The sequence below is a fragment of the Tetrao urogallus genome, assembly GCF_951394365.1.
Source record: "Tetrao urogallus genome assembly, chromosome: 6".
Taxonomy (NCBI): Eukaryota; Metazoa; Chordata; class Aves; order Galliformes; family Phasianidae; genus Tetrao; species Tetrao urogallus.
Window position 1 is genome coordinate 3,471,154 of NC_136819.1, and position 16,211 is coordinate 3,487,364.

General features: G+C 41.9%; 1 protein-coding gene across 2 annotated transcripts in view; it reads left to right on the forward strand.

Moving 5' to 3' along the window:
- Positions 1–16,211, forward strand: part of NAV2 (neuron navigator 2) — a gene marked incomplete at both ends in the record, with an annotated part of 305,316 nt that overhangs the window by 168,784 nt on the left and 120,321 nt on the right. For both annotated transcript variants that reach the window (XM_079537585.1, XM_079537584.1), the window contains 2 exons: positions 8,079–8,151; positions 14,525–14,792. In XM_079537585.1, coding sequence (XP_079393711.1) covers positions 8,079–8,151; positions 14,525–14,792 — 341 coding nt within the window. The remainder of the gene's footprint in view (positions 1–8,078; positions 8,152–14,524; positions 14,793–16,211) is intronic.

Here is a 16,211-nt window from a genome sequence, read left to right on the forward strand (position 1 = left end):
AACTGAACACTTGTCAAATTAAGTTTGGTGCAGAACCATTTGGGACCATCAATACCTGTCAGCCTAGTCTCGGTGCCAGGTATGACATGACAAGGATAGCTGTGTGAGAACCCAGACCCTATTCTCATCTCCTTTGGGTTTTTCTGTGGTTGGAAGTATCTCTATCTCCTTTGTCTCCATATAAGAATCAGCTTAAAAAAAAAAATACGTGTATATATATATATATATATATATATATATGTATAACCTCTTACAGGCAATTTTACGTATTTCCTCTACATAAGAACTGTTTTCTCTCAAAGCTTCATATTTTTGTACTGTAAATGCTTTTCTAAACAAAAGCTTGTAACTGTGATGATTGGTTCCATCTGGCATGCAGAAACTCTGTGGTTAATAGAGGATGTAGTAGTACAAAGTGTAGGTTCTCAGGCCAGGAAAATATGGAGATGATCAGCACAATTGTTTTCTGGTTTTTGGAATGAAGTATAAGAAAACATTGGCATGGTTCTTGAGAACTGGGCGAAGGAGAGTAAAACAAAGCTGGTTTCCTCTCCTACCCACTTCTGATAAAAGGCTGAGATTGATAAGTACAAGTGGGGCTTTCTCTCTGCTGATGTGTGGTTACAGAAGAACAGGGATGTTTTTCTTTCTAACAATTTATTTTGCCTCTTGTTTTGGAATGATATTTGAGCACAGCATTTGACGTCCTGCAGAATTGGGACAATATACAAGGTTCTGTATTTTGATGCATCCTTTTTGCATAGCACTGAAATAAAGGAGAGGGAGAGAGAGAGGTAGTTGTGTTATCTGGTAAATACAATAGATGAATTGTAACATACAGAGTAAGAGTGCAGATGAGATGCTATCAGAAAAAAGGAAAGGAGGAGACATTTTGAATGATGGGAGATCTGGGACGAACAAGGTGAAGGAAAAAGATTTGCATCAGCCGCAAAAGAAGTGACTGGGGAGGGAGCTGAGTAAAGAAAGTTAAATATTAAAACATGGACTTGGAGACAAAGCAGAGAGGAGATGCTTGGAAGTGAAGCGGTGCGTTGGCAGACACAGGCGACAGCTGACACTTAGCCAAGGATGGGGCTGGAAGGAGAGATAAAGCAAGTAGCAGCCATTTGTCATATAGGAGGGGTGCAGGGTGTGTTTTCCATCTCGCATGCAAAACTGAGAAACACTGAATGTGACAGTAGGAAGAGATACAGCAGTACATATTTAAGAAAAAATGTTGGAGAAAAGACTGATGAAGGAAAAAAGTTGATTTTTCAAGGATCAATGTCATTTTGTTTTGTGAAAGATTTTTTCATCGCTTTAGATAAAATGTTAGGTGTGAAAGTTGGTGGAGTGATAGCATGTTACCCTTGCTGCCGAAGGAGTGGAGCAGTGGCAAAGCTGTCAGTGCCAGAGGGAGAGGAGCAGGAGGATCTGTAGGTGGGGGAAGGAGGCCCTCATCTGTTCGTGCCAAGCCTGGGGAAGTTGTGGGATGCCCGAGGCAAGAGTTTGAAGAAAGCAGTATGCATATAGGCTAAACCAACCCCACACTTTCCCCTCATAAACAGGGTCGGAAGTAACTGTGGTTTCCGTGTTGGTTTGTGGTTAGGTTTTTATTCTTTCTAAGAGTGATCACTTTGTGTTTATACAAGAATGTATGTTATCAAGTAACAAAGAGGAAAGGTTTCTTTTGATGTGTGTGTCTTGACCAGAGGTTTTTTCGGGAGCCGTTCCTTTCTGATGCAGGCATCAAGCTGTACTGATAAAACAACGCTGCTCCGTTTTTCTGCTTGCAAACGTGAAGTCTTTTCTGCAAGGACAAGGACTTTGTCAAGACAAAAAGTGCTTGTTTTCAGTTTGTTCACTTTGTAAGGAAACTGCTTTTTTAGTATTTGACTTATTACTTATATTCTGAAAACGAAATGTTCTGGACACACAAAGCCAAAGAATAGGAGCTGGTCAGCCTGGAGGAGCCCCTGCTTTTAAAGTGAGCAGTGCAGGAAATTCTAGTTCATTTGCTAAAACTCATGTGTTCACATCTCAGCATGCCCCCCAGTCTGAGCTGAGGATCTGTGGGAAGGATCAGAAGCATCACAAGCATTTCTTCCCCCTGCAAATTCCTGCTCTGAGATTTTTGGACAGGCATCGCAGTGGTTAAATATAGCTGTATATTTTCAAGTAAGACTTGTCCAGCATTGACCTGAGAAATGCAATAGGGGGAATTTCAGTGCCTGCTGCTCGGTCTTCCCTAGCTTTAATGGGTGAGCTTTGCCTTATGGTCAGCATGTGTTTACAAGCTGAATGTTGCTGTAGTGACAAATGGGTATCTCCAGGCCCTGACCCTCATGGTGCTTGGAAGGGCTGCGGTCAGCTGGAGCAGACACCAGCCTCACTCCATGGGCTGCTGTAGGAGAAATGTGGCCAAGTGTGCCTGGAATGTTTAGCTCTCAGAGCATTTGCTCTCACCTTCCTGGGTTTCTTCTAATTGTGTACGAATTTAAAACACAATTTTTTCCTCTGTAGGGGAGGCATTTGTTCCCTCCTTGGAACTTCACGCTGTGCTCCTTCCTTCTTTTTTCTTTTTCTTTTTTTAACTGTTCTGTTATTGTGCTTGCCGTCTGTGTATTGCTATCAGTGAGGCATGCATGTAGGGTCACAAGGGTTTTAGCCCATCCCAGGAGAGGAAGAAGAAAAATATCTTTACAAGTCTGAGGATACGCAGAAATAAAATTTCTGGTATTCTCCTCCTTTTTGAGAAACTCTTGATTCTTTTTTCTGAACTCTGGCTGTGAAGAAAATGTTGCAGTTTTACAAAATGTAAGTAAAATCGGAGTGCACCAAGTTAAAAGCTTAGGTTGGTTATATAAGCTATCTGCTGCTCTTCACATAGCTCTGTTCTGCTTTGAGCTCTGTGTTGTTGCTTTGGTTTCTGAACAGAAACCCTGGTGTTTACCGTTTTAGAACAGTACAGTGAAACTTAATAGCTGGCAAGAAAGTATCAAATTTGTCAAGTTTATAATGCATAGTTTATAATATAATAAAATATAAAAGTGAAAGCTGTATGGCAGTTTCTTCTGGTTCTTAGATCTTTGCTTCTTTTGATGGAGTATGTAGTAGTAAGCACTTCTCTCTTGAGTATTGGAAACAGATCATAGCTTTTACAGGGTTTTATACAGCTCAGAGAAATAAACTTCTTCTGTTTGCCTTGTCACAAATTTTAGGTTTCCATCCATTACTCATATACTGTAGCTGTATGAGAATGGTTATTTTGATTAGTAGAAGGCAGTATGTATCTAGAATATCTTATATTTTTGCTTTAATTAGGATGATTTTTACGTACGTAGATGGCTCCAAAAGTAATACTGCTTATTTATTTCCATGGAAATTATAACAGTTACAGAGAGCACAACATGATTTGGCAGAGCAAGTTCTCAGCTATAAAACTCTGTTCTGTCAACACAGTCACCACCTTTAGCTGTGCGTTTTCACCAGCAGTGAACAAGAGCCTTCATGCCACGCTTGTAAAAATCTCCACCAGCGAAGGTAACCTACTGTCACCACTGCTGAAATGCACTGCCAGCTCCCTGTGCTCACATCCACTGTCTGGTCACCATAAATGCTCAGCATTGATGAATGTCAGTGGCTGCCAGTTTTTTCGTGCGGAGGAATTGAATGCCACACCTTTGCTTCATATGCACTTCCATGTCAGATGCCACCGTGTCAGACTGCAACAAAAAGTAATGGGATATCGGTGGGAAGGTTCAAGCTCTGCTGCTGTACTGCCCACGTCTGCTGCCCACTGCCAGCCTCTACTGACATACTGCCCGTAACTGCCTCTGACTTTGTGGGCCAATGTTTAAAAAAAAAGATAATAACGAGGCATTACATTTGGATCAGCTCATGGAATCATAAAGGTTGGAAAAGATCACCAAGTCCAACCCCAACCCATCCCTACCATGCCCACTAACCACATCCCTCAGTGCTACATCTACACATTAGCTGAATACCTCCAGGGAGAGTGACCCCACCACCCCACTGGGCAGCCTGTCCCAGTTAGGACAAGCTGGAGGGTTTATCTAGGAGATCCAGGCCCAGATCCACGCTGGAGCACAAATGTCAATAGAATGGACTGGGTTGAAAAGGACCTTAAAGATCATCTAATTTCACCCCTACTGCCACGGGGTGGTGGGCTGTCCAGAGCCACATCCAGCCTGCCCTTGAATGCCTCCAGGGATGGGGCATCCACAGCCTCCGTGGGCAACCTGCTCCAGTGTGTCACCACCCTCTATGTGAAAAACTTCCTCCTAATATCTAACCTAAGCCTCCCCTGTCTCAGGCTAAGACCATTCCCCCTTGTCCTATCACTATCTACCCTCATAAACAGCTGTTCCTTCTCCTGTTCTTATGCTCCCTTCAAGTACTGGAAGGCCACAATGAGGTCTCCCCAGAGCCTTCTCTTTTCCAAGCTAAACAAGCCCTGTTCCCTCAACCTTCCTTCTGATGTCCTCTGATCCCACTTATAATGATTGAGAATCTGTTGTACATGGTTTATATATATTGTTTTATGTAGTATTCCAGGCCATTTTGGAAAGAACTATGTGTAGGAAACAATGCAAGATGTTAAGGCTCTTTGTACACTTTGTGTTGTAAAAAGTATTAAGCCTTCATGCTTGGTCTGAAAATAAGGACAAGGTACACGTTCTGCATTCAGAAACATCTTGCTGTCATCAGCTCACGTTAGGCTCTTCCCTTGTTTCTGTGTTGCATGTGAAGTCTGTTGTAGTATTGCATAAGAGCTTCAGAAACTTTCAAACGTTTTACATTAATCAATCTTCATTTTCTTCCTCTGAGAACTAATGTGCATAACACGGAGGTGAAAGTTAAATGTATAGTACTGGATTTGATACAACTAGTGGTATTTCATGATAAACTCATGAAATTTCCACATCTATCACTGTAAAAACAGGGAGTGGAGGTCTTGCTTCATGAGAAACTTCCCATGGCTCCTAGGTGAAAGAGCCTACAAGAAGCTTGGCTCTGATTTTTGCTGGAGAGGAACATCTGTATCTGTCAGAAGGGCAGTAGTGTTTGGGATTTACTCTGGTCTGTTTGACTTGGCAGACTTGAACGTGCCGCTTTAGGTGCAGACACTTTGCATATCCGGGTCTCTTTTTGGTACCATCAGCGTTCAACATACTGCAGTGCCATGCTGGGTGTCCATTTACATATTACAGAATGAGGGTGTTTGTTTGTTTGTTTGTTTCTGGTGTGCTCTGTTTTGTTTCTGCAGGCCAGGGCATGTTTCCTAGCTCCCTTTCTTTCTAGCACTGGACAAGAATAGAAGCAGAAAATAGTATACTATTACAAGCACAAAAACATTTGTGGGTGTTGTGGCCAGCATTGCCAGAAGTACACAATTACCGTAAGGTACATTTGAAAATAGAGGGAAAACTGAGTCATATGCCCAGGAAAGTAATAGCACACTGAGAATTAAATGAATGAAGTTGTTAAATTTGTGCATACTGAAGTGTTGTACTGAAGTGTAGAAGCTAGGAATGAATGAGGAGCATAAAGGTCTGCTGGGAATGAGAGCAACGATGTGCAAGGGGATATCCTTTATGAAGCATTTAGAAATCAGTACATATGTGCGTTTTCTAATTTTTAAATCCTGTTTTTCCAGCCAGGGGCTGACATCTGTTCCTGGTTTTCTTCCTCCTTTTGTACTAATGCTTAAGGTGAGGTGATAGGCCAAGTTAAGGGTTTTTCACTCAGGCTACTGGTCATAAAAAACTATTTACACCATAAGCTTCTTGATATACTAATGTTTCAGCTTCCTTACTTTCAAATTTTGCATCAGAACATTGCTGTTTTCATCCTGGGCAGCTCCGGGATGCAGGAGATGGCAACCTGATGGAGCCATTGATGGCTCTGGATCCTTTTTCCTCTTCTGAGACTATGGAATGCCAGGTGGATTGGGAGCCCTTTTCCATTGCAGCTGGATGGCAGACACAGGTTGTTTCTGTGTGAGGTACCAGCCATTGCATGGGAAGCACCCTGAATTTCTACCAAGGCTAAATCTTAATCATTCCAGCTATAGACCTGCCTTCTTTCATTTTCTTGAATTTCCCTGCGTTTATTTTCCTTACTGAGCTCTATTTTCTCCTTCAAATAGTTAATTACATTGCTATCATTATGCTGCGTGCCAGTACCACAGATAATATTGCATAAATGTTGATGGAATAATTGCTGTGTCTTTATCTTTCAGTTCTATTTTTCTTTTTTGTGAATTCCTTATAGATGCAAATCTGTACAAGATCTTATCATCGTAGTTTATTTTCTTACAAAGATTTTGCTTATCATTACTTACTTACCTGAGCAAATCTCCTTACTAGAAGAGGAGAAATCTACCCAGAGTTGTGGAAGACTAGCAGTGCTCTTGGAGCAATGAAAGCTGAAGTTTCATTAGGTACAGGAGGTGGGAAGATGGATGCTTTTGTGTGGTGTTTATTTTTGAAATGGTGGACTTTGGCTTTCCAGTCCCAAGTCACATCAATAAAAGAGCTGCGTTGAAAACATGAGGAAGGAAACTAAAACAGTTGGACTGCTGGTGCATGCTGAACTGCGGGTAAATGAACCTTTGGACCTACACCCTGCTATGGACTTTCAGATCTGAACATTACAGGCAGTCTCTTAGCTGGGACACGTCTGGTTTTGGCAGTCTGTTGTCAAAGGATATTCCAAACGTCTACCAACCTCCTCACATCACCCTTTTTAGAACTGTTGAAGTCCCAGTTATGTAGTGCCAGTAACTTCTTCTTGCCCTGATAGAAAAGAATGTTTTTATTGTTACAAGCAATAAGTGAAACTACCCTGGAGATTTTCTGATGGCTTCCCTTGTTTTAGTATTACATAGAGAAGGGCAGAAAGCACAGATCAGGTGCCTCCCAAGTACTGATAGCCTCATTTTTGTCTTTTTTTTTGAAGTGCAGGCAAGAGCTGATGTGTAAACGAGGGTCTTCCCATCCCTTTATATGTCTCAAAACTTCAGGTCAAAAGGATACTTGCATGGCAAAAATTATGCATTGCTGTTATCTGACAGACTAATGTGAAACCTCACATGCACTACATGATATTTTCTAAAATGTTGTTAGGGCTTTTTTGTTGCTTTTGGGGTTTTTTTTGGTGTGAGTTCTATGGGTGCCCAGGATTAGGTTTCTGATTGAAGTGCTTTGGTCTGCAGGGGCTGGCACCTCTGTGTTGTTTGATACTACAGCAGGGCTTGGAGGGAAATTGGTTATGAAAATAAAGCTAGATCTCTGCAGTGATATTGAGATACAGGCGAAAAACACCCAACTCTTCCAACCTTCCTAGTATTCACTTTGTCAGTTGGATGTAATCCAGTCTGTGTGTAGCAATTGTAGTCATTAAAGTGCAGAGCCGTTGTGCAGATACTGTCTGATCAACATCCATTTTATCCCATGCAATTCAGCGCTGTTAGTTGTACCATCTCTCTGAAGGGCAGGATATACCCCTCAGTGGGTGACCGGGGTTGCCTGTCATTTCTGACCTGCGGAGAATGCAGTGGGTAAATATTTTTTGGATTCCACTTGGGGTTTTCAGTTACAGTTTTTATATTTGACTGCTTTTGTGGCTGGAAACTTTTGCCAGCTGTCAACTTAAGAGCAAGTGGCAATCTGCCTTCTCAAGCAAATGTGGCTTCCGCGTTTATTTTCAGTTTCACATTCATTACACTATTGTAGGTTAAAAATCTTGGCATAAGGTCCTTGCTCCTTTAATGAGACATATAGTGATCATCTGTCGTGGTTAGAGCATTAAATAATGTGCTTCATTCACGTACAAATAGTCCAGAGCTTGGTAATGCTCCATCAGTGTAGGACCTTAGTAACTTAGGAGACATCATATTGTTACTGCTTCCACAATATGAGCAAAGGGACTTTTTGTGTGACATGAAGACTGAATGCAATAAAGGGTGGCGGGAAATTAACATAAACAATTATTACAATGCATATTCTTTTGTGTCTCCTTTTGTTGTTGTTTTTGTTGTTGCTCGTGAGCAGATTGAAAACATAGACGCATGCCTGAGTTTCCTGGCTGCTAAGGGGATTAACATACAGGGGCTGTCAGCGGAAGGTGAGTCAATCCCTACTTTAAAATGTCATTTTAAATAACAAACTGAAATTGTTGCTTGTGACTGTAGTCACGTGCCATGGAATGGAGGATCAAATATGGGTAACTTAAAGTTTTTAACTCCTTTTTTTCCCCCCATCTCAATATGCAAGGTAAGTGAAATACACATCTCATCTCCACTGACTTGTACAAATAATTATTCTAATTCAGTAATGTCTTTGTGTATGTCTGTTAAAAAGTGGAGAGTTTTTCATCTAAGTTCTGTAATTGCTGCACGGATTAGAGCATAGAATTCATGTGAATTTAAAACTGATGGGGATTGTTTGTCTGTTGAGAGAGAAGTTATTTAATCATTTTTCAACTATTTAGTTACCTTTGATTGAGATATTTAGAAGTTTGTTTCCAAACCAACAAAAGAAAAACCACCAAACAACCCACAACAAATGTTTTGAACCCAAAGAAAAAGGTACCGAGCTTGAGTTAATTGCTTTTGTTTATGAGGAGCACCAGAATTTTTCAAAACCAGAAAATGGCTGTGTGTGTGTGTGGTGTTCTTCCCTATCAGCACATGATGTACGTCAGGATGTATGGTGCCTGGTGGCTCAGAAGCCAACTGCTGTCTCATTAAAAGATCAGACACATCTCCCTAATTCTCATCACCAGCGTTCACCTCTGTGTTTATGCATGCTGCAGAAGTAGGTGGGTTTGGTAGTTCAGCCAGCCTTAGGTGTACGTATGACACCTCCTCCTTGGTGCATACCCAGCACCTCTCCGCCCTGTGTTTTGTTGCTGAGCATGTTGTTACCAAAGGAATCTCCCTTTGGTCAGCTGTGTCCCCTCCCAGCTTCTTCTCAACCTGCAGCTTCTTTGAGGCTGGGAAAAGAGAGCCTTGACACTGTGAAGGTGCTGCTCAGCAACAGCAGAAGGGCTGGTTTGGTTACCAGTCCATAGCACAGCACCGGGAGCTGATAGGAAGAAAATGAATCGCATCTCATCTGGTCCCAGGTCAGTAGGCAAGCTAATATATCTTGTTAGGATAGTTAGTGTAAATGGAAAAATAGGCAACAATTCATATTCAGAGGCCCGAAAGAATTTCTGTGCCCAAAACCGTGGGCATATCTTTAATTTTTCTGGATGGTCTGAAGTCTTCTGCCTGTAAACTTTGTGTATGCTTATACAGTCGCAAGTATAACACAGCTTTCCTCCTTTAGAAATGGAATGAAAGAAGGAAGGATGAATGATAGATAGTCTTATAAGTCATGTACAGAGATTTGCAAAGAGCAGAGGTTCTCTCAGTTGGCAGAGAGAATCCTCCCTCGTTTGGCCTTGGCTCTCCTGTTGCCAGTGCCACAAGCGTTCATGGATGTGGGGTTAAGGACCAGAGATAAGGTGAACATTTTGCATTTGCTGAATGCTGAGGAAAGGATTTCCCCTTGTGGAGTAAAGTTTATTGATTCCTAAAGAATCACAGAATCACAGAAAGTCAGGGATTGGAAGGGACCTCAAAAGATCATCTAGACCAGTTCCCCTGCTGGAGCAGGAACACCTCAGGTCACTTTTTTGCCCCCCTGAAAATATAAATGTATGGTAGTTTGGTGATGGAATGTATTTAATATTAGTCCTGCTTGTATAAAAACATTTTAATAGTAATTTTTGTGCTGACAAATAGCTGCTTCCACATTTGTTCCACAAAATGGACGTTCAAGCAGCTGAAAATACTGTTCATACTTAATTTAGATTTGACATTATTCTGATTAGTTTAGTACTGTTTTCTCTTGAGTATGTTTTCTTTCTTAATCTGAGCCTTCTTTCTTAATCTGAGCTGTGTGCTTCCTGACTGTGACTCCAAGTCTTCTCTGAACCCAGGTTTCCCTTACTGAGAGTCAGTGCTTTTTATGAAACGTACAAGCTGATTACCGCTGTGGATGAACTTCATGGTGAAACCATCATGTACAGTTGTACATATATGCATTATACTTGTCAAATGTATTAAAAAATACAAGAAAAAGAAATCTTTTTTTTTTTTTATAACCAGTTATTAAAACTATAACTAAAAATTACATTTTGGCAATTTGGAGAATAGCTTAAAGAATTCCTTGCTGTCCTCTAAACGACAACCCTACATTATCTTGGGCTGTGAGATCCTACCAGCCACTTTATCGTGTGTATTTACATATCGTTTCACAAAGTTTGTGATGGTTTGTAAGCATGGGAGGCAAAGTAGCAGCTATTTGGTACATGTTACTCTAACCTGATGTTACCACAACTAGTAGAAGAGCTGGCTGATTAGAATACCCACAAATAAATCTTTTCCTCCCAAGTGAAGCTGTGGCATGGTCAGCCCAAGCACTGCCTGCATTCTGTGCTGAGATAGTTCCGTTCCAGTCTGAGTTCTCAAGTCAAGAAGAGAGGTGTGAGCTAAAACTTCTCAGGAAATGATTAAACAAAATGCAGCTTTGAGTCCACAGTGAAAGCCGATTTTAATCTTGATGTGGTAAGTAGGGCAAAAATGTTACATATTTCACATTATCCAGAAGATGAGTTGATGAGAAAACTGTCAGCATGCTAAGCTGGTAGTGTAGCATTCACACTGGGGAGCAGACAACGTGTTTAATGTTCATTGCTGTCCTGCCAAATCACAAGTCAGACTCAGCAGGATGTCGGTTATCCCGTGGCTTCTGCTGAATTTTCTCTTTCTTTTTCTTTCACATTTTCCTCTTTCTAGGAACTAACATATTAAATTGTACGGAAGCTGGGAAGAGACCAGTGATGTTTGCTGCCAGCTTAAGAATGAGAACACTTACTGGCTCTACCACTAATGCTGAAGGAAAAGAATGATGTCTGAAGAGAGGAGAGAGAAGGATCACTTTTTATAAAATGAAGTTGAAAGACTGGAATTTAGCGAGAAAATTTGGAGAGCCCGTTCTCAGCTGTGCTGAGAAGGAAGAGGGAAACAGAACTAGGGAACACAGAATCACTTAAAATTAAGCTTGCTGTAACCAAGCGAGCTTGTATTTCTGCACGAGTTGCCAAGACCTGCTAGGTCAATTGTAAATGCTTGTGCTTACTCCACCAGCATGTCCTCATCCAGGAGGGAGTAAAAGATTGTTATTGTTTCCAAACGGAAATAAACATCGACACCTCTCCTGAGTCACTTAAGAATATGCATTTTTCAACAGTGCAGGGTTAGTATGGAGGGAAGTTGACTCCTATGTGTTGAAACACGCTTCATGTGTAATACCCTTCTGGTGTGACACAGGCATAATGTGTATATGGATCTAGGCAGTGAAGGTGCAATCTCTGATGATGACCTCAGTATGCTACTGGTAGACCCTCAGCCCCAGCAGCATGGATCCAGAAAGGCATGCCCTTGGCAAAGATTTTACATTCTAAAATCTTTATTCCCAATTGCTAAAATGAAATAATGAAATGAAATGAATAAAACGGAGATGCTGCAGGGGCCTTTTCTCCCCTTGCTGCTGCTTTTCTTTTTTGTTGTTGTTGTTGTTCCTGCACAGAATCTGTGATTCTGCACGCTGCTGGGTTCGAGGCACCTGGAACTGCTGCTGCCCAGCTAAGCTTGCCGTCCTTCACACACAGTTTCCTCTCTGGCAAGATTTTGAAGATTATGAAGAATATAAACGTGAAGTAAAAACTCAAATTGAATTTACAGCTAGAGGTTGCACCTCCTCTGGGTAACAGATTAGCTGGATAACCATCAGCTGAGCAGATCATGAGACCGTAAAGCAATGAAAGAAAACAGCTTGCTAGACTTTGGAACTACCTCTATTGAACTTAGGCTTTTGCCTCTGGAATTAACATGCTTCTGTAGGTAAATGGATTTCAGTGTATCCACTCTGCAGTATTGCAGTAAATCCATTTTAGTTCCTTTCTGGAATCACAGACTCACCAAGGTTGGCAAGGACGTTCAAGAGCCTCTAGTCTGACCATCTGCCTACCACCAGTATCTCCCCACTAAACCCTTATTACCACATCTGAGTGTTTCCTGAACACTTCCAGGGACAGTGACTCAGTCCCTGGGCAGCCCGTTACAGCTGGGATTTTTGTTTCCACAGCACAAATACCCCACAGTGCTATTTGACATGTACCTGAGAGGGCACTTACATCTTGCCAGGTTTTGGTTCTACCGCACTAAGCCTGTGTGTTATTAAGATTCCTTTGGGTTGACAAGTTACTTAATTTTTTAGCATCTCTGGCTTGTGTTCTGTGGAGATTTTGTGTGGGATGTTGTGGAAATAGAGAAGACCATTGTCTCTCACCTGTGAATGAAGACAGGTTGGGGGGGACTGCGTGCAGAATTCCTCAGTGGCCAGCCATCAGTGGCTTGCGCAAAGTGTTCACGTTCACTATCTCTACGCATGAAAAATCTATACGTAAGACAGCATGGAAGTTTCCAGAGGGTGGATTTGTATGGATTTTCTTCAAAATGGGAGGCAGGAATCAGATCCGGACCGCAGGACACAGTGGGGCTGAAGTTCTCCTTTAGTGCAAAGGGCAGGGGCAAGCTGCCAGGTGAATTCCCTCAGTCTGTCACTGAGATAAGAGAGCTGCCTTTAGAAGTCTGGTTTGAAATGTGTTACTTAAAAGCTGGAGGGAGAGAGGCTGCTGCTTTTGAAACTCATTAAACATGGCTTTCTTGTGATTATTGTTTTTTGTCGTGTTGAACATGCCAAAAGCAGGTTTCTCTTCCCATGCACAGCCACAGAAGGGCATGGGTTTTAGGTGAAGTTGTTGTTGTAGTCAACTCTCACTTCACAGTGAAATCAGGACCCTGTTTCCAGTTGCATGGAGTTTTGCTAAGTCTACACGTGTAGGCTTGTTGGAGTTCCTTTTATCTTCTGGCCTGTGTTTGTGCAGTTCAGCTTCCTGGTGCTGCTGGGTCTGTTTAGTCATGGCCCCATGATTAAGTGATACGTTCCTGACGGTTCCATCAGTAAACTGAGTTCTTTACTGAAGATAAGATGCTTTTCACTGTGCTTTGCTGTCTTTTGTGTCTATTTTGCTTTATTGTCTCCTTCCGTGCCGTGTCCTCCCTCGACAAACACAAGCAGATTAGACAAGCCGAGTGCCTCATGTCGGTGCCAGTGGGAGGAGTCAGGCCTGGGGTTAGGACACTGTGCAGGGGTTAGGGTTAGATGTCAGCAGGGGAAGCAAGGGGATCCCGCTACCCAGGAAGTGACTAATTTGGTCAAGAAAACTAAGGAAGACAGGAAATGGCTTCTCACCCAGGCCCTGGGACTGATATTCGTGGAAAGAGGAGAATGGGGGTAGTGGTGGCAGAGCGCTGGTGGAGGTACTGGGCTGTGGGGAGGAGAAATCAACTCAGAGAGAAGGGAAGGGAGGGAAATGCCCTGGGTCTGGGTAACAGCCAGGACCACATGGAAAAGGGTGAAGAGTGACTAGAGATGAGTATGGGCCAGAACAAAATGAAGGAAGCAAACAAATGAGATTAGCTGCTGGGAAGGAAAATTAGATTGAGATTTAAGAAGGCAAGGAGGCCAAAGCTGGAAGGTAGGACAGAAAGTGGAGCAAACTGTTAAGACGTGAGCTAGATATTTGCTGGGTAAGGGGTCAGGATTGAAAACAGAAGCTTGTTACGCAGAAAAGATGAAAAGAAAAGTGGCTGGGAGAGGGAATAAAGGATAGAGCAGAGCCCAGTACAAGGTGAAGCAAGCCTTCATTCAGAACTGGGAACAGAAATCTGAATGCTAAGTCTTGCCTTTATGCTTGGCCCCGGGCTTGCACGTCCTTCTCATCCATCTTGCACTGCTCCATGTAGTAGAGCTAACTCAGGTGGTCTGTGCATGAAGGCAAAAGTCCAGCTGATGGTTTTTATTTACTTATACAATTCACAGTAACAGTATTTTCTAACATGTAAGTTGGCCCAGATCTTGATGGAAACAATTAGGCTGGTATTCCAGAAATGATACAATGCAGCATGGTAATTGATTGGTTTCACTTGCTCGTGCAAATTTAAGACTATGAAATCATTTACGGTGTGACGTTAATACATTTGTTGTGGTGTTTTTTGATCGGTTGGTTAGTTTGTTTGATTTACTTTAAAGGGATTATTTAAAGGAATTAACTTTTTAAGCGCAGTGGTGCTAACATGCAGAAAGCAGCAGAAATGGCCAGCATCCTTGCTGTCACTGCATGTGAGAAATCACTTATTTATTTGAAGATCTGGCTCACTGGTAGTCAGCAGCAGTGCTGATGAGGTTTGCAGAAGTCTGCCATATCCTAGAGGAATGGAGTCCTGACAGCATTGTGAAGGGCGCAGTGACCAATCCACTGCTCTGTCAGAAAGAAACAACTGCTGGCGGCTGATGAGTGACTTTTGTATATTGCCTTACAGAAATCCGGAATGGGAATCTAAAGGCCATCCTGGGCCTCTTCTTCAGTTTGTCTCGATACAAGCAACAGCAGCAGCAGCCACAGAAACAGCCAGCACAGCACCATCTGTCCCAGCCAGCTCCCTCTGTGTCCCTGCAAGCAGGGCCTGCATCTCAGGGCCAGGCTGGGCCGCAGCAGCAGCAAGTGCCAGCTTCGCTCCAAACTCAGTGCCAACAGCCCCAGCAAGCTGTACAGCATCCGTTCAAAGCACAACCAGAAATGCAGTCAAGGTGGGGAAATTTCTTTTGAAGCTGGTCTTTTCATTGTTTGCTTGGTTTTCTTCTTAAAGGCCTTCAAAAGCCTGCTTTCTTTAGTTCTCCAGAATGAGGTGTTGGAAGGGGAATGCTGGGTAGCAGTTGACTTCACACCTCTGGAAATAAAAACACGTGCTTAAATATGTTCTCTGTGTTAGAAATGCTCAGTTCAATGAGTGTAGAATACCAGCATGACCACAGTGTTTTCTAAGGGCATTCTTCTAATCATTCATTTCTATTTCTTTCCACTCTCAAAGCGTGTTATGTTATTGCTGTTACAGAGCGTACTTTGGATGTGTGAAGGCCAACCTAGAGTTCTCTATTTACAAGAGTATTATTCCTCTTAATCATTATCATTAATCATTATCATTAAGAAATGATATTAGGCTCTAACTGTGGTAAAAGAAATAGAACTCATCACAGCTGGTGACACTCAAAATCAAATCTAGGCCTAATGATCAAAAATAAGTTGCTGGCTTACATTAAAAAAAATGGCACTGTTGGTGTTCTCTGGCTCTCCTAGATCAGAATAGAGGGAGTGTTTGTGCCTTAAATGTTTTCAGTCCTAATGGAGCTCTTTGCAGGTTAAAATAAAAGCCACAGTCAGTAGCACTGTGATTACAATTGCAGCCGTCTGCTTATCTGACCCCTGTTAACAGAGTGAGCATTTTAGTGGGCAGGATGAAAGGCTGAAGTCATGTTTGCACAGTTACTGGTGAAGGCTTATTTGTTTCAAACCATCACAAATTAAGTTAAGGCTGATTTGTGTTAAAATAACTCACTAAGATGAACGCTAGCTTACGTGCTGCTTTGTGAGGGATACAGACAGATCAAGTGAAGCCTTCCAAGAGAGATGCTACTCAGATCTTGTTCGGGTTTTCCTTGAGTTTTTCCTATGTTTTTCATAATGAACCATGTTAAGTGGAAACAATTATTTGCATAATTGAAAAGCACGATGTTGTTACAGCGTGTATAAGCTTGTACAGGAAATAACCATCATCAAATGAGGAGACATCTGAATGTATTTCTGTTACTTTTGTGACAAAAAAACATGACCAGAATCATAGGATCATTTCAGTATGGCTTTGGTATTTTCTGTCCATTGTATGGTTTGTGCTGGGTTTCAAGAAATTTAAAATTATTTAACATGAGAATGTGAAATATAACATACGGTGTATTATAAGCTGAAAATGCACAGATTCTGAAGAAATCATATATAATAAAAAACTGAGAAGAGTAAAAAAAAATGTGAATTCACACACAAAACTGCATCTATATACATCTTCTATCATACTGCATAAAAATCATTGATTTCAGATTTTAAACAGTTTTGGCCTGAAATTACGCTTAGGCGAAGAGCATAAACTCCCTCTTCCCTGCAACTGGTAACTAAGT